The following is a 26,060-nucleotide window of genomic DNA, read 5'->3' as shown; positions in this document are numbered from 1 at the left end:
ATTATCTATTAACTAAAGGCATCTTATCTGAAATAAATAGACATTTGGACATTTCCAGCCAGGAACTGTGCTGTCAATAAACACAATTGATGCATATACATTGTCCCTTGGCGGCTTACCCTCCTGCCCATCTGTTGGGATGGCATGGTGCCTACGCGAAAGTTGATTGGACCCTTGCCCTAGGGCATAGATGACAGGCAATGACGGGTTTAGCTGGGCAGCCTAAGCACCAGATCCAAGTGCCATCTCTGCTGTAGGAAGCCCCTTCTGTGTGCCAGCACTGCCACATTGGAAGGACATGCCTCCTTACACTTCATCACACATGTTGACACTTGGGTGCTCTTAAGTGCATTAATGACCGAAACGATGCCTTTCACCTTGCTCCCTTCTTTTTTTTCTCCCCTGCCCTGCATAGCTGCTGGGTTTTCTGCACATTAATGTGAAGTTGTGAATTCTTTGCTAGCCAGGGCCAGCCACAGAACAGCATTAATAGTGTAAGAAATGCAGGAGGGTTTTTTTGTTATAGGACATGCTACTCCAGTGCCAAGCTTCACCTCAGTTGACTCTCTGCAGACTTGAGAGATCTTTCTGCATCTCACTGAAGATACCTCAGGGATGATAAAGATGTAGCAATATATTGATCAGAATCATCTTTCCTAATGAAAAAATACTACATCTTGTCACTACATCAAACACAGGGCAATTCAAGCTTTCTGCACCATGCTATGTTTCAGCAGAAGTGGCCACACACAGAGGCCATACAGTCTGGATTACACGCCTGTTCCAACAGCATCCCCAGCAGGAGGCTATGGAAACACCACCTCGTTCTGTGCTGTGGAAGAAGGTGCTGGCAAATCACATAGAGGTGCATGAGCATGAACAGCCTTTCCTCTTACATACAGCATTAACCTCTGCAGATGTCAGGCCAGGGAAACCTCCAGCATCACCCACACTGAACCTCGACTGCAGCTATGCAGAGCCTAGCTACCTCCACACTCAGTCTATGATAGCATGTCTTAGCTTTGGGCCTTATGAAAGCTTCTTCCTAACCCCAATTTTTTAAATAGCCAGCTATTCCCCCTCCTCTGAATTTAAACACATGTACTGAAAACCAGAGACCTAATAAGTAAAACTCTTCCCTACTGTGACAACAGATCAGAGATAAAACTTGTGGTTTTGCAGTCCATAAAGAACATTCAGGCAGACAGACTCAACATGATGGGTATGTGCCTACAGCGCTTTTAATTTTTAATTATTGTTAGTTATAATTATCTGACTGCGTCTGAATGAAACCCAGCAATATGGCTGGAATAGATTTTGGTATTCTTGTAATTTATTAGCTTTGTAACTACTAATAATTAAAATTTAACAATACTCTAAGCACCATAGCAACATTTTTTAAGAAATGCTAGACAGATCTGCTAGGATAACTGACTAGGTTGTTTTCAGGATTTTTAGAGGAGGACTAACATTAAAAAACAAAAAGAAAGAAAAAAGAAAAGGGAAGGATTGATAACAGACTGACAAGCCTATAAACAACCAAAATGCAAAGATTCCACTTAAAAGAAAAAAAAAAAGATTTTACTTGCAGGAAATGAATTCTACCTGATTTTGTAGGTAAAACTTAGAAAGAGTTTGTTTTCAGCAAGAAGCTCCTGGTATTTAACATCTAAGTCACACATAAGTTCTGAAACACAGCAAAAGTTACACTAAGTGGAAGTACTGCCTTGAGATAGAGCCACATTTCAGGTCCCATTTGTCCTGCTATCCACATGCTCCTCCAGGGAAAAATATTTCCTGCAACTTCATCAAAATACCATACATTTGCTCTTCTCTCACTGACTGTAAGGACACTGGAGCCCAGAAGCACCAAGACATTTCAGTGTTGCAAGCACATAGGGTTGTTTGGAAAAAATATTTTACTCCTATTTTAGTAAGCTTTCCTGTATCCACTGGGAGTAGGTAAAGTCCATGTTTCAAGTAGGAGCTGGAGACATTAACCACTAAAAGATTTTGAATAGCTAGGCATAGACCTGAAATTGCTTAAGTCTCTTTCCAGTGCTCTGACCACTGGTGGTAAACTGAGCCCTTAGATGCAGCCCTGCAGACTCACCTGGGAGCAAGTGGGTCACATACAAACCAAGAGCCTCTCATTTCCCCCGCATGCTTCAAGGGACACTGTTTTACGCAGATGGCCCCAAGGACAATTGTTATGTGCAGCTGGAGATGTTGCTCCTTATTGCCCCACTCCCAGGGAAGCCACCAAGTGTACAGAGCAGGGTCCTAATGTACCCCATTGGGGACATCAGACTGTGGTGGCTTGCTCTAGTGCCCCCTTGCCTGGGCAGAATGCCTCTCCTCTCCTCTATAGGAGTCGCATGTAGCATCAAGCTGACATTAAAAGCAGACTTAAAAAAAAGAAAACCTGCTTAGAGCTTGATCTGCTGTAATCAGCAGAAAGAATCCCAAGGACTTTGATGTGGACCAAATCAAGCCCCTGGAGGACATTCATGGTAAATCATTATTAATATAATGAGTGCAATTTCTGTGCAGCAGCTCATGCCTGTTTATGGATATATGAAAATTGCCAGCTTTTCACATAAAATAAAATGAGGAGGGAGACAGACCACAGTGTTAGCCAATGAGCCATAGTAGCCACTCTCCTTTTGATATGGTTACATTTAAAGAAACTGGGCACTTAAAATGATAGCAAACTCTTCAAGTGAAGCTCCCTTAATTCAATGGTTTGACATATCTCCAAATCTGAACAGAAAAGAAAGCCCTTTATTCATAGCAGGCAATAAAACACCTGAACACCTGTGCTAGGAAAGACCTGGCAGGTACCCTGGTCCCCTGGTACCTGGATTATTTGCGCATTGTTTATTATATCCCTTGCCTTAGTTTTCATCAATTGTAATCATTCAGGAGGGAACGGTACGATTAACAGTACACAAGCAAACAGCAGGAATTAATCCTTTAAATGCAAATACTTCATTGGTTATGTGATGGCTCCTTGGAAAAAGCAATGTGGCAAAAAACTACATATGAAAATCCTCCTTATGTTTCCTCTGAAAACCACTGATCAGTCACAATTTGCTTAATGTAATTCTCAACACAAGCAATTGAGGAGGTATCTTTCCCTGCTGAGAATTACACCACAAATATAACTCTCAGCACCCATTATGTGTCATAATTTCTGACCCATCTTCAGTGTTGGCAGGGCTCCCTGCTACGTTTTAAATAGTAGAGGCCAAATCTCGAGTTGTCAAAGAGCTAGCTCATCTCCCACTTCTGAGTGCCCCATGTGTTGCTCTGGCTCCAGGCACCTATGAGAAGCAGGCATGCTGGCAGCGGCTGGCAGCTCCTGATATGGGTGCTAGAGACAGAGGTCTGTTTGACAGGGCTGCTTTTGCCCTACATGTGAGGACACCTCCAAACCTCCACCTCTACACTTGTATCTGTAAGCATGCTTCAGTATGGGAAATGAAATGCCATAGCCTTGGTGTTCTATATATTAGCTATAAATTTACTTTTTTCCAGATTTTCATCATATTCATAGCTGTCAATCTTACAAACTGAGGATGTGAAAAACATGTAGCTGCCAGCCTTTCCTCTTCTGCCCTAAGTGTATGTGGGGTTATCACACATACTGTTTCCTTTGTGTTTCATACTTAACCTTACCATGTTTTCTTTCCTTATTTCCAAAGCGATAATGTAAGGAGTTAACACTGTTTTCTTCTGGCAATGTCATCATGTAACCTCACTGACTCATCACTCCAAATTCACACCAGAATTTCCACAGTTTGTAAAATGAGCTCAATTCCTCAGAGTTTTCTTAAGCCTCAGTCATGGCTCCATTAGATGGTGTAAAATTCGAAGCATAAACCTATGTTAAAATACAACTACTCAGAAGGGCAAAGAGGGTTTGACTGCCTCCAGAACGTTACGCTGCCAAAGCAGTATTTGCACTAACCACAAGAAGCACATTTACAGGGGCAATGTTTCTCATCACATGGCACACATTTCTGGGGTTATTATTTGGGGTTTACTCTGTTTAAAGAAATGTTCACAAACCAGCAGGGCCAATTCATGCTTCTCCATGACTTCTCTAAAAGTTGCTTTTGCCCAGTGCTGCCTCTCATTTTCCTCACCCTCCTTGTTTTAATTGCTTTTCTGTAAGTACCCCATTCTGAAGTGCTTCTTGAAATACCTGAATTTTAGTTTTTTTGGTTTGTGTTTTTGTTTTGTTTTGGTTTTATTTAATTTTTTTTCAGTGGTTTCATTTAAAATACAAAGAAGTAAAAGCTAAAGTTGATGTAAAATAACTAGTTGACACTAGTTATTTTACATCAGTGGGAAAGCAAGATCATAACGGAAAAGTCAAATTCATCAAGTAGAATCCCTTGTTGGATGGTGATTTGCCCACATAAGAACAATTGCACAGTTAAGAGACTAAAAGGTTTAAGCAGATTTAACCCTAACTAGCAACTGAACAACCGGTCCATTAAAATAATACTAAATTTCCATTACTAAACAAAAATATAACCAACAGTTGAGGAGTTTAGAACAGCCAGCTTACAGATCAGAAACTGATGAGAGAATTTTGCTGAGGTAGACTGTCTCAAAAGTCTTGAGCATTTCTAACTGCTTTACACACACGTTTTGAGTCCTTCTTGGCTCAGGTATTTGGATTAGTAAAATCCCTGGCATCAAGTAAACATGCATTTCTGAGTCACTGCTAAGATAAAGACTAAAACTGTGCAGCTAAGAACAGAATTTTCATTCAGCCAACACCATTCAAAACTACTCATGTAATTATTATGAGCACAAAATTTTTAAGTGCACACAAATCCTGCATGAAAACTGGAAAATTACAATCATAATTTATCCGATTAAAGCTGCTATTTGCAGCAATTTTGCAATGCGCAACACTTCAGAATTGTGACACTATGTAATTAAAACTCTTAACTGCAAAAAAACGGGCACTGTAAGGACTATAATTTCACATGGTTCTCTTTACTTGATCATCTGATTTTAAAGGTTAATGCAGTGACCTAGGAAGCCAGTGTGCCCATTTTAATTGTGCTGGCTTTTTGACCAAACATCATTTTACAGGAAAAATTACTGGAAAAATCAGAGATGGCTTTGCAAGCCACTGTTGCCTTCTTAAGAACGTTCATAGTGAGAGAACACAAACCCAAAATCTGCTGACTTTATTAAAATATTAACTAGGTATAGTTAAAACTTTTGTACACTTATGCAAATCAGGTTGCTAGAACAAGGGAAAAAAGAGATTCCCCTTGGAGACAAAAGAAAAAAAAAAAAAATTAAAAAGATCAGCCACCCTTCCACAGCATGACACCACGACACAAGAGGAGCAGCTTGGGAATTCAGCAAGATAAATAAAAACCCTCCAAAGTTTAAGTAAATGGTTTGAAAAGCTAATAGATTGCAATGAGGCACACAATACCATTTCAGAAAGAGACTGCATTTGACAGGTGATGGCAGCGGTATTTTGGTGACCGTGCTACACAGGTAGGATATGACTAAGAAGGATGGCCAAGTGGACACCTCCCCTTGAGATCTCTTTAGACGGGCAAGCTCCAGCAGTCCATTCGCCATGAGGTACCAGGTACACACACCATGCTGGTTTTAGCATCTACCTGGATTTAGCAACAAAGCTACCCATGTAATTTAAACCCAAGCCTCATAGCATGATGCCAAGGTGGTCCCTAGGGCCACGGCCCCAAGAGTGCTGCACCAGCATACCCAGGTCAAGGGCCAACCCCTCCAAAAGCCTTGCTGCACCCAGGCATGGGTTTGTGAAGGCTCAAACTGCTGTGGCCTCCAGTGCTGCCAGGGAACTGGTATGTAATGCCTGGTTTGCAGAACCTGCATCTTTTTAATGTACTTGTGCCTTAGTGCAGCCTCTAATTAAACATGTGTTGAGCTGCACCCATGCTTTGCTCTCATACCTCAGTAGGGAAAATTCTTTTACTTCTGACTTAACAATGAGAAAGGGGAGGGGGTAGCTACCGTTTGTTTAGTCTTTGTATGTTAATAAGTCTCTAAATTATTAATAGAACAAAAGAAATTATTTACAAGGTGTTTGACGTAGACATGTCAAGATGTACCAATACTACTGTCAAGAGAAATACTTAGAAAGAATCATGATATCTGTCTTATTTATTCATTCCAGCCATGCTCAGAGACCCCTTTCTCCTGATAGCACCCAGGGAGGCATGAGGAGACTGAAAGACTGTTTAAGGGCAGAACAGACCATATCAAGGGTACACACCTTTTCTAAATGCTAGACAAAGGTGATGGCTGCACAGAGAAATCAACAGCTTTAGCTTTGCTTTTACTCCTGTGGTAAACATACCTGAAGCTCTGTTTGAAAGAAGAACTTCTGCGGGCACTGTGAGCAGTCATAAATTTTATCTTCCTGCCCATGGACTGCAAAGATGTGCTGCTGCAGTTTGTTTGCCTGTACAAAGACTGAAAAAACATAGTACGATTAGTTAAGACTGCTTCCTATAATGCATCTTGTCTTGAACTGCACTTTTATGATTGCAAAGACTCTGAGAAGCCCAAGGATATCTGCCAGAGAAGTGCTGATACACTCTGTTCAGCAGAATTTCCTTACAAGTAGTCAATTTAGGGTCTCCAGACTGGCAGTCAGCTTACTTCTAACAGACTCTATATGCTGCACGGATTTTTGATATTTCACATAAAGCTAACACTGTCCATGGGTAACTGGAAGAACTCAGTCATGAGACCAAAGAGAGGACGTCACTGCTCCTGTGGGGAGCCCTGGGCCTGTGGCAGGTGCATCGGATGCATTTTTAATGCAGGACAACTGGGCCAGGAGAAGCCTTGATGGCTGGGGTCTGAAAGACACGTGGCCCACAACAGCATTTCTGGCAGGCATGTGAATCTGAAAGGGCAGGCTTGTCACAGTTTTTAGGCCTTTTAAATGGGTTGTCCATTCAATAGATATAAAACCAGAATATTCTCATTTAACATCACAAATATTACAGCATATACATTATGATTTTGAATCAAACTAATAGTATGACTTTATCAAGTGAAATTTGAGGTGAAACATATTGAACCACATGTTTTAGCTGGTTAAAAATCCACCTTATTTGATTTTTGTTTCTTTTTATATGAATGACCATCAGCATCTGAAAATAGCTTCTTCAGTGGAATTAAACACATGCTCTCAAAGAGTTGTTTTAGAGCATGTTTCAGGAAAGGATAAATTAACTCCAAGCTCACAGAAAAAGCAGATTCTTAAATTGTGTACCACCATGAGAAAACTGGGCTGAGATAGCAGCTGACAAAATGACACAGTTGTACAATTTGGTTTATTTATTTATTGAGTAAAGGTTTATCAAACCTTAACTCAAGTGAGCCTCACCACCATGAGTAGACCATGAGCTACCTAGTCTTTACAGGGTCCTTGCTAAGGGGAATATGAGCTTGCAAGCGCAGGTCCATACCATGCAAGTCTTGCACTTGGAAACACATTGCACCTTCAAGCCACAAGGTATAACTTTAAAGGGTCTGAAGTGTGGGGGGCAATGCAGAACCTGCTGCACATGGCAGCGCTGTTCAGTGTCAGACACCACAGCACTGCTCTTCAGAGCGAGCCCCAGTTTCAGACAGACAACACTTTTAACATTTCCAAGCACAGTATTTCTTTTTCCCAAGGAAAGGAATACAGCATTTCACAAATCCCCTGAGTGTCATTTCTGGATCTAGCCATGCATGCTGAGGCTTGTCTTGGCCTCCCTGTCTTACCTGTGAAGCAAACAGGGCATTTGAATGTGCCTCCCATCCCCTCAAAGCTGTGCTCAATCAGGTGACACAGGAGCTTTGCTGGAGAGTCAAACATCTGGTTACACAGCTTGCACTCATGATTGATTCCTTCCTCTGCAAGGTTCAAATGATACAACTTGTTAGTGACACAGCAGATTAGTATAGGGGATGCAGCAGCAGCAGTTGGGAAGAAACATCTATGCTGGCACACACGACATCATGGACCCACTTACATTGCCATGGCCCCGGCCTCACCAGAGAAGCCAGCTGAGCTGCTCATGTGGGGCATGCAGATGTATGGCCCCAGCACATTGTAGGGGCACTGGTTTTCAGCAGCAATGAAGCAGTGCCACAATCTACCTGCTGGGAGCCCATGCGCCTGCTCCCAGACTCCTGACCACGCTGCACTGCTCTACCTCGCGTCCTACCACAAAGGGTGAGCATCCCTGGTCTGGGGATAGACTATTAAATAGTCAAACATCACTTAAAATGGGTTTAACAGGGTGGATTCTGCCAACAACACTGAAAATGGGCTGAAATGCAGACTAGTGTAAACATACAGGAGGGGAAGAAAGTATCAGAGAACAGCAGGAATCCAGAGCAGAGTGTCAGCCTTAGTTCTCTATTTCTTGGCTTTTCCAAGGTGAAGAGAGATCACTGGAGGTATTTAAATATAATTTGAAAGTGTCATTTCCAAACCATATATCTTAAGCATTGAATACACAGGGCCTGTTTTAAATGCTCCTGTTTTCTAGCTAACTCATAAAAAAAAATAAAAATAATTATTACTATTGTTTCAAGCCTATCACTTCCATAAGATTCTAAGTTTTTCTATTTACTGAAGTTTCTGGTTCTGGGTGCAGTTGAGTCTTTTTTTGAGGTAATGTAGCCACATTAAAGCAATTTTCACATATAAAATTAATCATTTGGTTTTCTTGAGAGAGTTGTAGAAATTTTGAAAACACAATGTACAGTTTATATAAATCAGAAAACATGTAAAATTTAAAAAATTTGTGGATGGTTTCCATAAATACTTCCTGGAAATGTGCCTTTCCTTCACTCTGTCAGCACATGAACTTCTCATGAAAACATATTTTAAAAGCTAAAGCAATTGTCTTTTGATGTGCACTCAGCTTTATTTTTATATCTTCATATCACCAAATTCAATTTTTAGTTCAAAGATAGATAAGAAATTACTACATTATACCATGAACTAATCTCTTGCCAAATGCATTTGGATCGCATGAATAACGCAAGTCTTCAGAAGGCATGGTCTTTACTTACAATTGCTTTAAATTAGCTTTTTATTTCTTTAAAGGGTTAAACAGAGGGAAATTATTGTTTTTTACAAGGCCTTTGGTAATCTCAGGAGCCCAAACCCCTTTTATAAGGCAGGGAGCTGGATGCCAGGGCAAGCATAAGATGGGGCTCTACATGTGGGATGCAGGGCACAGCCTGTGCCTGGGCACATGGTGGCTCTTGCACAGTTGCACCATGGCACGTTTGCAGGTAGAGGTAACTCCTAGAGTACACGGGGCTTGAAGGGCCCTCGAAAATGATGTGAAATATAACAATTTAAATAAAAAGATTCCCAGGCAGTGCCTTGTGCAGCAGCACTTCGTGGTGCCAGTGGCACCTCAAGGCTGGGTGCTCTCTCAAAATGTGTGGCAGTGGGTGACCTGTGGTGGTATGCAGGGTGAGACCAAGGTGCTGATGGTGACTGCTGGCACTGGAGCTGCAGTGTGGATGGGGAGACACAAACAGGCAGGTTGGTAAGGAGGTAAAAAGAGAGAAAATGAAAGGGATGAAAGAGTCAAGAACAGAAAGATGAAAAGTCTGGTGGCTCCACAGCAGCAGCTCCTCAAATTCCCTGGGCAGCCATAACCCGGGACTAGGATATTTCTAGGATGCAACAATATTTGCAATTCTCTTCTGGGGCAGGCATTACAGATGGGTATATTGCCCTTTCTGACAGAGAGGTTTCAAAACCTGACTCTCTCCCCTTGTTGCAGTGTAAGGCTGGCTTTTCCCATTGGACCCTGGCCTGGTAAGTTTTGGGTTTGTGTGGTCTTTGCAATCTGCTCTGGAGAGGAGGAAAGATAGGGGAGGGATATGTGCCTTTTGCTGAGCATCCTGAGCATGCCCAGCCACACAGCTGTGTACAGTGACCAAACGCTGCAGTAAGCCTGGCAAGTACAAAGCAGGTATTGGGGAATTAATTCCTTCTACAAGTAAATCAGAGAAATCATGTTTGACGTTAATTTTCTATCCTCCACATACTGGGTATTTGGAAAACAGTGATTCATGTACAGTCCTTGGTCCTGTGTGAGCATGTGTGTTCATAAATACAGAGAGACACATACTATTGATCAGACTTAGGCTGCTCTTTCTCCAGCCTAAATACCTGTAATTTCAGTAAAATTAAAAAAAAACCAAACAAACAAACAAGCAAAAAAAACCCCACAACAAACCAAATAAAACCAAACAAAAATCCCACACCACCAACAAAGCTCAGTATTTCAATTGGACCAATTGAAGTACATTTTTTCAAGCTTAATATGTTTAACTAGGTAACAGACTGTGTATTTTCTTGGCTGATCCCTGCAGTATTTTAAATAGTTAAATCCATAACAAACAAACTAAAACTCGAATGAAAAATAATAAAACATAATGGGTTCCTGCAGATCTGGAAATTTATCCCACTCGAGGCAAGACCTTTTGATTTGCAAATCCACTTCTGAATTATAAGGCCTTCTCCTCACCAGTGGGGGTTTTTATTCCACTCCCACAGGAGTCCATTATGTATTTCTTGTGTCTATAAAACCATCCAGAAAGAAAAAAGGGGGGAAAAAGTACCATGGTTAGCATGACAAACGTTTCTCTTTTCATGCATGTGTATTCAAAATATGAAAATGCCCAAAGATATAGATAGAATTGCTGCTATAATCACTCTCTCCTCCATGGCATTTTACAGTATATTATTTTACACAGAAACGCAGCGCATGTATAGGGATACTCTGTCACCTTTGGAGAATAACTTCCTTGAAATATGTAAGATCATATAGATACATGCAAGGTGGCTTTTTGACAGTATGGTGTGACACCAACACTCCAGTCAGACGTGTGGTTCCGGGCTTTAGCAACACAAAACACATAATCATTTCCCTCATTTTAATACCCCCCACCCCCTTTTTTTTTAACCATGACAAGCATCTATGAGAGACCTTCACAACCCAAGCAAATTATGCAGCCCCTCTCATTTGTAAAATAAAATACAGATTTCTACAGCTTGCTGTGCTAGGTCTTCTGCCATTTCTCCGTAAGTGTACCTGTGTGGGGAACAATTGATTACAGGACAAAACAAGCAATGCACAGCAAATGAGAACCTGGGGCTTCTTGCCTTTTTTTTTCTCCCAAGCTCAAAATAATAAACATTAATTTTATACTTCATTTATCAAAAAAATAATAGGATGTGCTTTTGTTTAAAACAAGCAGGCCTGCTGGATTCTGTCAGGCTGAAACTATGTCAGGCCAAAAGAGGAACAGAGTGCTTTGTGTAAAAGTATCATGGGGAGATGATAGTATCCTGTAATGTTTTCAGTGCCTACTTTTGTCTCCAAAAGCATTTGATCCCTGGCAGACACATACTTATTTCCATACTGGTCTTGAGGGAAGCTGGTAGGAATGAGAGCTGATTATCTGAATCCTGAAGGTGAAACCTGGGTGGTGCCCACTGATGTCAAAGGCAGGCATTTGTATAAATTTGGAGGTACATAATTTACTGTCTGTTAGCAAGGATTAGCGGGTGTGCAGACCCAGCTGAACAGCAGAGGCAAAGCACAGCGCTCATTGTTCCCAAGTTCAGATGCTTTTGCAGGATAGTTTTAAATATGTTGATAGGGTGCTTAGTAGCACTTACACTGTCATTCTGCCCATTTTAGAGTGGGAATATGCTTCTCCATAAAGCTATTTCTGTTGCAGCAATGTGCATTTAATACATATTACAATGAGTCTCTAAGCCTCTAAGAGAACCGACACTAGCAGCCTCCTGGAGAGGATGCAGTAAAAATAATAATGCAGTATTAAACATACACTGTATCAGCTGCATTTATAATTATAACTAATGGCAATATAACGGTACACATTAATACTGTTGTGTACTGACACTTTACCACACCAATAACAAATAGGAAATGTGAACAATAAAAATCAAGATGGCATTGTCTTTACTGTTAGTTAAAACTTACCTCTTCAACTTGATTTAATAAAGCAAAATTTCCCCTTATAGAGTAACTGCAATAGTCCTAATTTGCGAGATCATGTAAGACAATCTGACGCTCATTCCTGACAACAACGTGCATACTATAGCTTCCTAGACCACTAAATTTCTACTCCACTGAAGCAAATTAAGGCAATAAAGGGGAATATCTTTCCTCTACTTAGATATACACATCCACGAGTTAACTGCACTTTTAATGAACTTTGAAATACTGTAATTCAGTGTAACAAAGCATTAATATAGCTTATTCACAGAGAACCTTCTCCTGTCCATTAGATCATAAATTTTGTGAAATTAAATGGGCCGTGTGCTCTAATTGTAATAGAAATAAATAGAAATTGGAAAGAACACACGGAAATAAAATGAAAACTGCGTGGAACTATTCTGTTTATGCAATTCATTTCCCAGTAAGTATGCAAAGAGAAAAATTTATAACATAAGAAAAGCAGGAGCTTCTCCAGTAATTTTTTCCATGTGGCTGTGAAGGAGTCAGGAGCTTGGAGCAGGGTAGGATGACAGTGATGGACAACCCCCTCCAAAACAAAGCCTGCAGAGAACCACTTCAACCCCTCGCCTGGCTGGCACCACTTCACCACTAATTTTCATTAAAAGCAATCCAATGTTGGAGAATAAAATCAAGGTCTGGGAACACAATGAAACTGCTCCAAGGGGATGGCAAATTTGCAGATGCTCACATTGGACGAAGACGACGTCTGCTGCACAGATGACATTTCTTCACCACCATTGCTGCCTAAGCCCCTGACCTGCTTGATATACAAACCACTTGGACCACATTACAGATTTGTAATTAATCCCTTAGGACATAGCCGAGCCCTCTCAGTTGGTGGGGCGGCTGAATGGCTAGGGGACCCCGCGCTCTGCCGCAGCGTGGACCAGCAGCACAGAGCTGCTCTGCAGCACGGCGCCCCAGCGATTAGGCAGCCAGGCGGTGAAAGGCAGCGGATTGATGGTGTGGCAGCAGAAATGTCACCTGGGGATCTGGGTGCTGTCCTCCCAGGGATGCTGGAGGTCAGTTACCATGGCAACACCGAATGAGCTCAACCTTGTAACTGACCCTTATCTTTTTTTGATCTGTGGTCCACTTGGGACCTTGGCTGGAAATCAACTGGAAAATAATCTGGTCACATATCAGAAAGAAAACTATTTATACTTATTTATCCAGGTAGAGCTCATCTCTCCCTTTGACAACCCTGCCAGACTAAAGATACCCATCATGGTCCCACAGTGTTTCATGTGGCTGTGCAGAAACGCCCATCTCCACCCTGCAAGAAACTATGCCAAACCCCACCACCACCACAACACACACACACAGACTGCCATGGATATCTGTGCTCATAGCTCTACTGATATATTGCCAAACCCTTGCCTTGCTCACAGCCCCTGACTTGCCCATGTGGATAAGCATACATCTATACCCGTTCTTGGATGGTTTAATATTTTATGTTGGTATCCACTACTCATATTCTTTTGTGCTTTATCTCTCTGCTGAAATATGATTCAGCTTTGAATTATATTTATATGATCTAGAATGGCACAACACTGATGTCTTTTATGAGTTGAAGATTGTTTAATAAAATCTTGCATTCCTGCTTCATCCTTATGACAATTTTACTATTACAAGCTTTCAAGGGATATGAGAGCTGTCCACTGTGGTTAGAAACATCACTTTAATGAAAAATGATAACACAGGGACTTGGATTTTTCAAGAAACTATGCAAGGAAAACCAACAAAAATACAGAGAGCTCCCAAAGTGTGTTTGCTTGTATTTTTGTTGGGTTTTCTTACATTTGCTTTTGATCGAAAATCATTAAAACCGGTTCTGTCCTTCAAAATTTTCCAAGGGATGGGCAGCCCGGACAAAGGTCTGACAGGACAAAGTGGCTGTCACTATTCTCCAGCTGAGGAAGCTCTCAGGGGGATTTGGGAAACCAGGGAAGACATTAGGAGGCAGAAGCCGTACAACCTAATGGCAAATACAGGTACTAGAGTAAGTGCTTATGGATTCCTGGTAACAAACTCCAAGGCTTCTTGTGATGTACTACTTACCCACATCTGCGCTCTCAGAAAGGTATTCTCCTTCAGGCTAAATTAGCCTAAGCACACAATGGGCTTTAAACTCTTTTTATCATCTCAGGGGGCCTCAAGCTCAAAATATGCAGAATTAGATGCCAAATTATTTATAGGGTAGGTTGCAAGTTCACTGCCTCCAGTACATGTCAGTAGACTGCAATATTAAAATGACCATCAAAAAGAAGCATGGCCCCAGAGAGATTGCAGGGAGTTTCCTATGAACTGTGACAGCAGTTCCTGCACTGCTCTAGGGCCCCTGCCTCCCTCCTGGCCACAGGCTGCATGCTCCAACCCACTTCCTGGGGAAGGCTGAACCTCAGACACGTAAGATGGGCCTTTGTCAGCTCAATTTTTGGTTTACAAGAAAAATAAAATCTGGAAAGTTCAAAGGAGTTCATGGAGTTGCGCATCATCTGTCTGCTGAATGCAGAGCCCCACAGGGACCGTGCCTGCAGAGCTTTATTTTAGATTTAGATATTAATCTGGAAAACTGCATAAAGATAATTTATGAAAATGCACTACAGTTTAGCACAGTAACTTCACGCTTTATCAGCCTTTCTCTGAAGATCCTTTTTCTTAATAGCCTGTATTAAAACTTCTGGACTGAATTCTGGTAGGTCTGGCTGTTCCTTCACAATAGTTCATTAAGAAATAATTCCAGTGGCTTCCATGGGGATGCAAAACCCATTTAGGAAAAGAAACACATGCTGCCTTTTTGAGTGTGCAAGTCCATACACACACACGCACAACAGATGAGTCTGGATAAAGCTAATGAACCCCTAAGAACAGGTAGAGGTTAATAAAAGCATGGTATTCCCACACAACTCAACCCTAGCCATGTATTTCAAAGTTTTGATATGTTCACAGCTATATTATTTCACTTTTAATGTTGATAACTGGTGGAAATGAAGTAACACAGCCCTGAATGCAGGCCCACGGTCACACAGCCTGTTCCCTGCACTAGCCTTCCTCATACCATTATGTTGCTTAACCTGAATTACTCCTGGTCTTTTCTCCACTCTCATTACTTCCCTGGAAGCAGCCTCCTGCATTGCAACACAGCAACAATACACAACCTCTGATCCTATTGACAATATCACACTGAAGAGCCCAATACAGACACACAGTAGTTACTAGTATGTGCTTGGCATCTATTCTTCTTGTGAGATTAAAAATTAAAATTAAAACATCATTAAACTCGTATTAAACATCCCACTGGAATATGCCAAGTGCTTTTAAACCATGTAAAGCTTTAAACTGAGTTTGAAAGGGTATAAAGCCCCTTTTACTTGTTTTACAGGCCTGGCACATTCCCCAGCCTCAGCACCAGGACCACCAGAGCCACAAGGTGCCCCCTCCCCACCACATCCCACCCAGACATCCTGCAGACCCAGCGTACATTGACCCTGGTTGCATGTAGGCCCCAGAGCTGGCACAACTTGAGCAAGAGCTGCCAAAGGCAGAGCCTTCCCTCTTACCAGCAGCCCTGCACAGACACCTGTGCACAGGCTGCACCTGCATCTACAGCTACTGCTTAAGAGCCAAATGCTGGGTTCATTTTTGCCTGCCCCAAAGGCAGGTTCCTGGGGTGGAGATCCAAGTCAGGGTGACACCGAGCCCTGGCTACAGCCCCCTGCACCAGCCAGGACTTTCAGGATAGCACACAGTAACTTTTAAACATGCGAACTCCTGCTGATGTGTATCACTGATCTTCACATTACAGTTTCCCACGTACACATTGACATGATAGACTATAAATCTATTGTGTAAAAAATCATCAGATTAATGGCCTTTAATAGTATGCAATTAACATGACAGGCAGGCTACAAGCCAATTGTTGTCAACTACACTTGGTGATGCACAGAGTAGGAGAAAGCTGTAAACCACTTCCATAACAGCATGAGGGGAGAAGAATGGTGAAAGGTGAAATAAAACCACAATGCACAAAAAATTAAAACTCTTCTAAATATACCATTTAACTGAGAAACGCTGAAGGTACTTAAGGTGTCAAAGTATGATAAATATGAAACTTTTTTTTGCAGGGGGAAGAGGGGGATAGGGTTTATTTACATCAGCACGGAAAAATTCAGTTATTGCTGTATTGGTGCAGTGCCTCCTGAATGAGTACAGCTGAACTGATGTGACAGGCCTTATTCTGATATTGCTAATTCTGCATAAACATGTAAATACATATCCAGAAATGTAAACTTTACAGCAGTATCAGCTATGGTCATATTAAAGCTTATATTAATATAGATATCTGGGAAATGATGCAGTAAAGTTGTAAGTGCAAGTGAAAACCAATTATTTCTGTTACAGAACCCCAAATGGCTCAGAGATGGGCCAGCTGCTGCAGTGCCGCAACACTGGGGCAGTTTGCACCCACTTACTCAGATTAGATGAATGCATTTCTTTTAAACATGAATTCACCTTCATTTCTTAGTAAGAAACAGAACTGTTAGGGAATAAGCCTCTGGTTAAAACGCAATCTCTTATGGCAGTGTTATCAGGGTATGGACCAAAATTCTTCTTAAAACACATGCAGACAAGGAAAACACTGGAAACATCTCTCAGCTTTTACTTGGAAAAAAAATCAATAATAACGTTACCGAGCTATCACGGTCATTTAGCACAACTGCACCAGGCCTTACTTGTTCACATGAAGGCAGAACACACATTGCATCCATCCCTGTCCCAGAGAGGCTCCTGTCCCTAAGCCCTACCCCAAGGCACCTCCCTTGCTCCCTCTCCCCATGGACTAGGGTGGGAGCTCAGGGACACAAACCAGTTATCAGAACTGATGAGATGAGATGCCATTGCTAATAGAGGGAACCATGGGTGATTAAACAAGGTCTGGCTGGCTATGATAGGTGACTGACTTTGCATGGCATGAATATTTCTCAAAGCTCATTAAGTGTAAATATGCCCAAATATGCCCTAGCAGATGTATTTTAAGTTGGGAATCCTAAGGTGCAGTAAGGCACGATATTCCTAAAGGCAGTCAAAAAGAAGAATCTGCATGAAAACAAGAAAATATCTTAAGTATCTCTGCATTATGCAGACATGTACCCTTGTACTGTGGGAATGTGCACAAGTGAATGTACAGAGCATCTCCCATTGATGTTGATGGAATTTGCTCAAGTAGCACTTCACAGTCCAGGTGGAAATCATACCCTGTAGCAACTTCATCCCAAATAAGAAGAAAAGCTGTAACCCAGCGACCTTTTGGAAGAGATCGCACTGCCAGCAATGACTGCATAGCACAGACTGTGAAGCTAATCTTGGTAGCACTTAACATACAAATATTGATTATAATACCTAAAACCTAATATCACCTTTACATTTGTTCTTCGTTCTGCACAAGCCAGCCAGCTTCACATACAGAACATGGTTTAGTGGTAGATTAGGCAGTACTGGGTTAGCATTGGACTCAATGATCTTAAAGCTCTTTTCCAATCTAAACAATTCTGTGATTCCATGATATGATCTGGAGCTGGAAAGGCAGCAATGATACAGGTGCCCTGAGCTCTCTGCAAACAGCCAGTGCACACTTCCAGGGCAGCCTGCAGGCATCACTGATTGGCAGTGTGGGCAGAAACCCCAAAGGCTCCTAACCCCAAAGACTTTTGCCTTTGTAAACAAATCCCATTCTATTTTATTACATGAGTAGCTCTGTCAGGCATATGGCTGTTGGCAAATACACTGTCAGCGTACATGGTGACCAGCTTGCTTTTACTTATTTTTTAGAAACACATTTTCTTCATTTTATATGTTATTAGCTTTTTAATCCATTAAGGAAAGCCATGTACAAATACTTATACTGTAGACAGACTCCAAAGAACATACGTGGGCTATCACAGAATTCTTAGCGTAAGATATAAGGAAAGTCTGTATTTTTGCTCCAACAAAGGGATCTGAAAACATCGATCCTACAATGGTGCCAAAGAAGCCCTCTCCCAGACATGGGAAAGTGTGAGCATGCTACCATATAAAAATGCAACATCACCTAGGAAGATCTGGTGGCTTGTGAACAGTGGGACTCCTACACAACTAGTTTTGCTTGAACTTGCCCAGATCTCAGCCCCATGGCACTGTAGAGGTTTCCTGGGCTCTCTGCAACTCCTCTCATTCTCTGAGGTTCCTTTTTTTTAATACAAACCCACAATGCCCACCAAGAAGCACCAACAAGTTCCCAGCCACAGAGGGTAGGCTGGTCCAAGCAGGACAGTGCCTTCAAAGGGTGGGCACAGTAATGGATTGGAGGCCCACAGAAGAGGCCAGCCTGACTTGGAAAAGTCCAAAGGTACAGTGGGATTGCTGTAGAGGATGGCCTCATGTGCATCCATTGAACTTGGAATAGATCTAGGGGTATCTACCTAATAAGCACGTATGAGAAGGACCATATTCCACAGCCCTGCAAAAGTTACTGAGGAAGAATGAAAAATGAGAGGGAAAATCAAACTGGTTTTCAGCTCCTTCCTCAAATAAAATGAGATCCTAAATCAAACTGTCATGGAGTCCCTGTCTGAACCAAAGAGAAGGAAACAATAAAGGTCTGTCAGAGACCTGTTACCCACCATTTTGTTCTTCATTTTTCTTGTGAGCACTTACTTTAAGCTCAGATCGAACGATCAGCATTAAGAAGTCAGCATTTACTCCTGTCACCCCAGAGAGGTAGGGAAGATACAATCGTATATATGCAAAATAGGTACGAACTCTGATAACAGTACTTTGCCTGTAGGCAAAAATTGACTTTTTAAATGGCAGGCACTGTAATAATGTTAGCCTAAGACCCACCTTTGCAGGCTTTTCCTCTACTGAGTAAAAACAAGTTACACAGTGACAGGAAAGGCAAGGAATTTGGGCACTGGCAATGACAATATGGGGAATGTTTTAGTAGGAAGGGAGAGAAAAACAAAATCATAAAACAAATGGTCAGTCTGATTAAACTATAAATACACCTGCTGGACTGACATGGAGGGGGTGAAATGGCTCTGGTGGCAGCAAGGAGCAAAACCAAGGTCTGTTCCCCAAAGCTCTCCAGTACCAATCAGCAGCATCCTGAGAGCCCTGGCCTTGGGATGCCTTCCATACACAGCACATCCTTTGGGAAAACTGCCTACAGGGACTGGTCTAAACCAGGGGTCTAAGGAACATGCAGCAAATCCTACCTATTCTTTGCATTTCTATTCCTTTTGATTACCTCCCTTTCTAACCATACCTGAGGCCACAAAGTCCAACTCCTCAGGGGAGCACTCTGGGAGACAAGGATGCCACCCATGTGCCTGAAACACCCTGGCAGGCTGCAGGGTGATGCACGAAGGCCACCCAGGCCCAGCATAAACAGCCACTCCTCACACCATACAACAGCACAATCGGATCACGGGGCACATCCCAGGAAGCTGTGTGAGGCTGTGCAGCATGCACAACAGTTGGATTTATGCAGCTAGATGAGCATCAATTATGCATTGCATCAAAACCCGAAATGCTAGAGCATGGCGCAGCCAATTCAAAGAAGCAGCATGAACAAAACAAATGCCAAAGAAATGAAAAATATGTCCAAAATGGTGACAGAGCACTCAGCTACTTTTCATGTGACACTGTCAATCGTCTCCCATCAAAGACCTCAAATACTTGGGAAGAGAGTACAGAAATATTTAAAGATACAGTATTTGTATTTTGAATGTTAATTTGACACAAAGGAGTGTGCATGAGGGAATGTTTATAATCAGCACTCCAATAAACTCACAAATGATTCTAGTATTTTATAAGCTTGTTAGAAACAAATCACTCCCTTAGCTTATATTTACTTACTGATGAATAATAAAAGGCCTCAATACACAAACAGTAAATTCAAAAATGTTTTCCTCTTGTTTTATCTTCTATGACGATACTGAAACTCTCTCATTCAGGCTGTGATTCCCAACCATGCCTTCCTGGTTTTATGGCTAAATATTGATTTCTCATAAGAGCAGAGGCAGTTTTGAACCTTGGTTGCTTGCCCTCAGACTTTCTGTAAAATAGTTGCCTTGGTTTGGAGCTGAACTGCGGTAGGTGGAGTTGCCTCCTGCCCTCATGCTTCCTGAAGAGGTGGTGAAAGGAGCAAATCCAGCTGTGTGAACTTACACAGCAGTGTAGCTGCAGTCCGAGTGCTCAGTTTTTAGGGAAAGAGGAGAAGGCATGCACTCCTCCTTGAGCAATGCACAAGTCAGCAGAGTAAAAGCAGAGAAAAGAGATTCCACAATACACTTATAAACTGCAATGGTCCCAAACAGCTGTGTGAACTGCAAAACACATCAATGCTTCAGTTGGTCTTCAAAGGTGCAGGCAAGGTGTCAATACAGTGCAGGCCCCTGTTGCCACCCAAACACCCTGTACACTCTCAGTGCAATGCCCAATAACTGACCGTAGCTGAAAACCCCTTCTGGCCTGTTTAAAAAAACCCATGATGCTCTAATGCAATACAAGTCATGCTTCAGCAGGCAGCGTAACACCTACACCTTCCAAATGTTGTTAGTTGTAACCCAGCTCAAAGCAATAATGTTCTAGTCATGAGCACAGAAGACTGGTGCTAGCCATTGACTCCGGGCAGTGGCTGTGCTGTGGTACCTGTGTGTGCCATGATAGCTGGATTTCAGAAGTAATTGCTTCAGCGTGCTGGATTCATACACTGTAAGTAGCACAAATGGAGGGAAACAAAAGTTGGCAGAACAATGCCTCATTCTTCTAATGTAACTAAGTGCTATGAACAGTAATGGGAGTGGTGGGGATACTCGCCTTTATGCTCTTATTTACCAGATAGAAAGAATACGGGATATTCTAATGCAGGTTTTTACTTAATGTACAGTTAAGCATTATATGAACATTTTATTGTGGTCTGTAAAGATGATCTATTTACAGTAGCTGAAAAATCTCATATCTCATTCAAGCATAAGTGCTTGCGGTAGGCACACAAATGCAGAGTGACTTTGCAGAAGTAAATGTAAGGTAAGCTTTTATTCTAGATGGCCCTGCTGCTTCACACACAGGTATCAAATGCAACTTTACCATCCTTTAAAGACAAACCAAGTGCTGCTATGGCTGAACTGGCTGGACACACATCAGCTTTGTAACTGTGTTAAGTTGCTGGAGTGAGCAAACACAGCCAGGCCTACCCATAGCCCCACAATCCATGTCTGCTGCCAGAGGGTGAGGCTGAGAACTCAGAGTGATGGTGCAAGCTTGCAGATGCTCACCCGGCTCCTGTGGTGGGAGCCCACAGCAGCTTCTTACAAGGTTTTGAGGCAGTTTCTGTAACCTGCTCAGTGATGGGGCTGGCCTGGTGGTCTCTGCAGGATGCCATGAATCACTGCAGTACTGCAGAATACATCAACAAAGGTTGTCTGAATTCACACAGCCCTGCCAGTATTAAGTATGATTCAGGCATGTACTGAGCTGAGCCAACTAATCATTCCAAACGTACACACCTTACAGCTTAGGATTCACATTTCACATGTCACATGGGGAAGGATTCCTTATGCACTGTTTCATCATCAGCACTTCAGGCTTCAGAGAGAACAGCAGACTAATCCTTAACCACTTAATAAAGTTTGTGTCTAAAAGGGTGGAAGGAAAAAAACCTGTGATTTCCTGGAGAGAACAAAAGTTATTGTGGACATGTGAAATACAAACAACACAGGAAACAAACAAGTGAAGGAAAACCCATACAAGACATTACCAGGGTTTCACAAGGAAAACGTAGACAAGATGCCATGGTGTGTGTCAGACATCTCAGTGCTGTTCAGCCCAAAGTCATTGGGATTTTCCCTATGGCCATGGGTTGCAATTTTAACAGTGTAGCTGCATCTTTCATACTACTGAAACAGAAGCATGGATTTGAAAATTTGAAAAGGAAACAAGTCACATCATGAAGAAAACAGAAAAATACACTTTCAGGTGGGGAAGGGTCATATCAGTCTAAATGACCATGTGCAAAAAGTGCATTGCTCTTCATTTTTACTAACATGTCTCAAGTACAGTGATCTCCTGAATTCTCCTTTGAGTTATCCATTTATTTTTGAAAGCGTCTTTGGAGAAAATGGCTCCTTAACAAATTAATTATGAGGCAGGCACATTTCTGGCATTCTTTTTCTGTAAAAACTTTACATTTCTGAGACCAGTTTGGAAATTCAGTAAGAACAACAAGTAATAAGTACACGTGAGCAAGTTATCACTGTATATTAATGAAATACAAGTGCTCACTTGTTTTATGACCAGGTGAGATGCAGTTACAAGTTATTTAAGACAAATCACAAAAGATAAAAATTGTCTCCTGCATCAAGATTTTATACCAAATACTTCTGCCAGAAGTGTCTCTACCAGAAACTGATGCACCAAAGGGTGATTTCATTTCATGCGTTTAATTATTTCCTGAGCTGCATCTGATGTAGACGGAAGGGAATCACCTGTGCTCAGCAGCCATCAGGATCATGTGGCAGCTGAAGCATCTCATCAGTTTTAACAATGAAATCACGTGAATAAATAATACACAGGCAACTGAGCACCTGAAATACCATTCCTGTTGCAGAAACACAACTTGTGCACAAATAGTATAAAACTTTTTTCTTGGCCTGCCTCATCTCTTCCTCCTGCCTTTGGCTAGAGCAGTACCCTGGGCAGTAGGATACTTGCTTTGGTCAATGTACACAAGGCAGAGAACACTTGCACTTTGTGAAACCTACCACAGGCCAGGAGAGCTGTGGGTGGGAGGGCAGCAGCTCTCCAAGGGAAGCAGCTCTGCCGGCGCTCTCTTGGAGCTGGCCCCTGCCTGCTGCCCTGGCCTGGAGCAAACCCATCCCCTCGCCTGCCTGCACCATCCTTCTGCAGCAGTGCACAAGCTGATACAGCCTGTGCATGCACCCTGCCTGGCAGCGGGACTGTGCCCACTGTCCCTGGACAGCCACATTGAGCACTCCTTATTTCCAGGAATAACAGCAGAACAAACCACTCCTCAAACTGCTGGCGGGACACATGGGGTACAGCCCAGGCTTGCTCCCGGGCTGCCTCTCCACACTTGGCCTGTCTCCCTGAGGAGGGGAGTGACTCAGCTGCTTTTGTCCATGACCACAGCCAGGCACCTTGGGCATAAGTGGTGACAATCCCAGGGCCTCCTGGTAGGGACACTGCCAGGCCCAGCATTGTCAGCAGCGCTGTGTCACCCCACTGCCTGCACAGTGACCACGGGCAAACCCCAGCCCAGACACTGGGACTTATGTCAGAAATGGACCTGGATCACAAAATGATGCAAAAAGCAATTTTAAAAGGCTCACAAAAACTGCAACATCATTTTTGCTGTTATTTGGCAGATTCTAAATCCTACCAGTATCACCCTATTCCTCCTACATGCAAGTGAAGTCAGAGGAAGTCTCATTGCAGTCTCCTGTCACAAGTTCATTTACTTTGCTGGTGTGTTTCCACTTAGCACATGCGGGGCTGCACTTGGGTGCTCACTGATCCCCTGGCCGTGTGGCAGCACACCCCAGCAGCGGGGAGCTTCAGCCAGCATGGGCATGTGCACCCGTATGTCTGACATCTGATTTGAGCCCAGGTGCTGCAAGTCTTAATTATTACAGGGTCTTCACTCACATGTGCAGAGTTTAAATAACCAGTGAGGATTTTAAGTGTTTTCCTCACACCATTTGGTTTCCTTTTGCTTTTCAAAGCAAAGGAGGTATTAATCAATGAAGATTTTTACAAGAATTAATTATCACCATCATCAAGTCAAGCTCCCTGGTGCCTCGCTGTCCAGCACCTGCCCTAGTCCCTGTTCAGTGAGGGATCTGCCATCTCTGCACCATCCTCATGCTTTGGAGCCTTAAAGAGCTATTAAAATCAATTCACTAGGTGTCAAAAGCTCTCCTTCTTGCACCCACCAGTACAGCTGTAGTATTCATCAGATTTTTACCACCAGGATTAATGTTACAAAATGTCACTTGCTACAGTAAAATTTATCAACATTATTATATACCATAGAAACTGCCACCACAGACAAATGTATTACATTAAAATTTTGTCTAGAGCTCCCTAGAGGAAGCATTTGCTGCAATTTGTATAACAGTTTATATATTTATGCTATTTAATGGTACAAAGCAATAATTATGACTTCATTCACTGATAAGCAACAACATTATATAAATCAGATGCGGATTTAGAACATGCCAGCTTTGTCACTGGCCTACTACTTGCAAATTATGTTGCTGTTAAAAAAAAAAAAAATCTAAGCAAATATGAGTTAGCAGCAGGAAGCTAATAATGTGCCTCCAGCTGTTCCAGTTAACCTGCAAATGTGGCCATCTGCACCTCAGGAGAAAAAGAAAAGGAGAGATAGAGGGAGAAAGGAAAAGGAAAGAGGAAAGAAGCTCCTGCCAATGCCAGCACAAAGCCTAGGCCCTGAGCAGTAGGAGTGACCTTGCTCCTTATGACCAGACAAGCATATATCTAAAATCAGAAAAGTTACTAAAGAAAAAAGGACCTTTTCTCCCCCAAGGTCCAAAGGAAAAAAAAAAGAAAAAAAAAAAAAAAAGTATGTTCTACTGCCTTTTTTTAAAGAACAGGCTGTCTTTCACCTCTGGGGTTATTATTTACTGCATTGCAGGTTTGTCCAATGAACAGGTTTTCCTTACAAGTTCTGCTTTTCATTTTTACTTTTTAACACCTCTTCACAGGCTTATCTTGTATTATTTAAAAAAAAAAAAAAAGTGGTGGTCATTGTAATAGATTTATTCCTGCTTCACACAATTGAAAATGGATCTGCAGGGCACAAAGGCTGAACTATCAAACAAGACCAAAATTCTCAGATAGAAAGTCAGCTCTCCCAGTGCACAGCAGCTTCACTCCTACCTTTGGGTTTACGGGGATGAGGTGTCCTTAGGACGTGCAAGTAGTGTTCGCTCAGACATTATTTTATAAGAGACTTCTGCGGAATATGGGTCACAAGGAACTGTCACAAAATATTCCCTTTGACATTCATCCACACACTGAAGAGCTAGTGGCTGAAAGTGCACATCCTGAACATCATTATACTTTGGTAATTTGACAGCAGTTTAATACTACCAGTCCTCCAGGATCCTTGCTACCAAGGGCTCCTCAACACCCCCTGGATGAGGACTGGGAGGGCCTCAAAGGATTTTTAATTTTTTTTTTTTTTTAAAGGTCTAACTCAGTAAAACAAGGAAGTTAATTCCTGTGAAGGGAACCAGGTCAGGGAGGTCAGCACACTTCGTCAGAGCCGTGCCTGCACTGTTACACAGTGCCTTTGTACTGCCAATCCACCCCCATTGCCCCAAAAAGACATTCTGACACAGGTTAACGAAGCAGCAGTTAGCCTTGTGATGCTTAAATAGACTCAGGATTGTCATCACTTGTGATACAAAAATCTGCTTGTCCCAAAATTAAGCAAGCCAGTTCTTTTGTTTCCTTGTTTTAGGTGCACATCTGCTTGAACTAGTCCAAATGTCTTCATTTTAATAAAATTCCTAAAATACTGAAAGTGCCCAGTATTGAGCCTTGTAGGCTCTGATCTCATGGGTAAGCAGCATGAGCTCCAGAGAGTGCATCCTGGTCACAGAACAAGGGGTCTACATCTGGGCAGTGCTGTATGGATCCGACGGCTATTATCAGATTCTCACCAAGGAAATGTGATTTATCTTCATTCCAATTTTTGTAACTATAATTCATTCCAATGCTAACCCCATTTACAGGGATTTGTCACTCACTTGAAAGATTAACTTAGGCATGCATAATTTCAAAGGAACAAAACCAATTTTTTTTCTTGGAAATACTAAATTTACTTTAAACTGATCAGCTGCTATGTGTGATTCTAAAGCC

At 42.1% G+C, this 26,060-nt stretch overlaps 1 protein-coding gene across 9 annotated transcripts in view; it reads right to left on the bottom strand.

Annotated features, from left to right (window-relative positions):
• ZNF423 (zinc finger protein 423) overlaps window positions 1-26,060 on the bottom strand; it is a 235,109-nt gene that overhangs the window by 15,592 nt on the left and 193,457 nt on the right. For 7 of the 9 annotated variants that reach the window (XM_061469081.1, XM_061469079.1, XM_061469082.1 and 4 more), the window contains 2 exons: window positions 7,807-7,938; window positions 6,383-6,498 (listed from right to left, as the gene is read on the bottom strand). The exons of the other annotated variants lie outside the window; for them this stretch is intronic. In XM_061469081.1, coding sequence (XP_061325065.1) covers window positions 6,383-6,498; window positions 7,807-7,938 — 248 coding nt within the window. Of the gene's footprint in view, window positions 1-6,382; window positions 6,499-7,806; window positions 7,939-26,060 lie in introns of those variants that run through there. 9 annotated transcript variants of the gene reach the window in all.

The sequence above is a fragment of the Pezoporus flaviventris genome, unplaced genomic scaffold (genome assembly GCF_033815535.1).
Source record: "Pezoporus flaviventris isolate CSIRO_AGI_PZ_B2104156 unplaced genomic scaffold, CSIRO_AGI_Pfla_v1 ptg000054l, whole genome shotgun sequence".
In the NCBI taxonomy this organism is placed as follows: Eukaryota; Metazoa; Chordata; class Aves; order Psittaciformes; family Psittacidae; genus Pezoporus; species Pezoporus flaviventris.
Note: the sequence above shows the minus strand (reverse complement) of the source record. Positions and strands in the feature narration are given on the sequence as shown.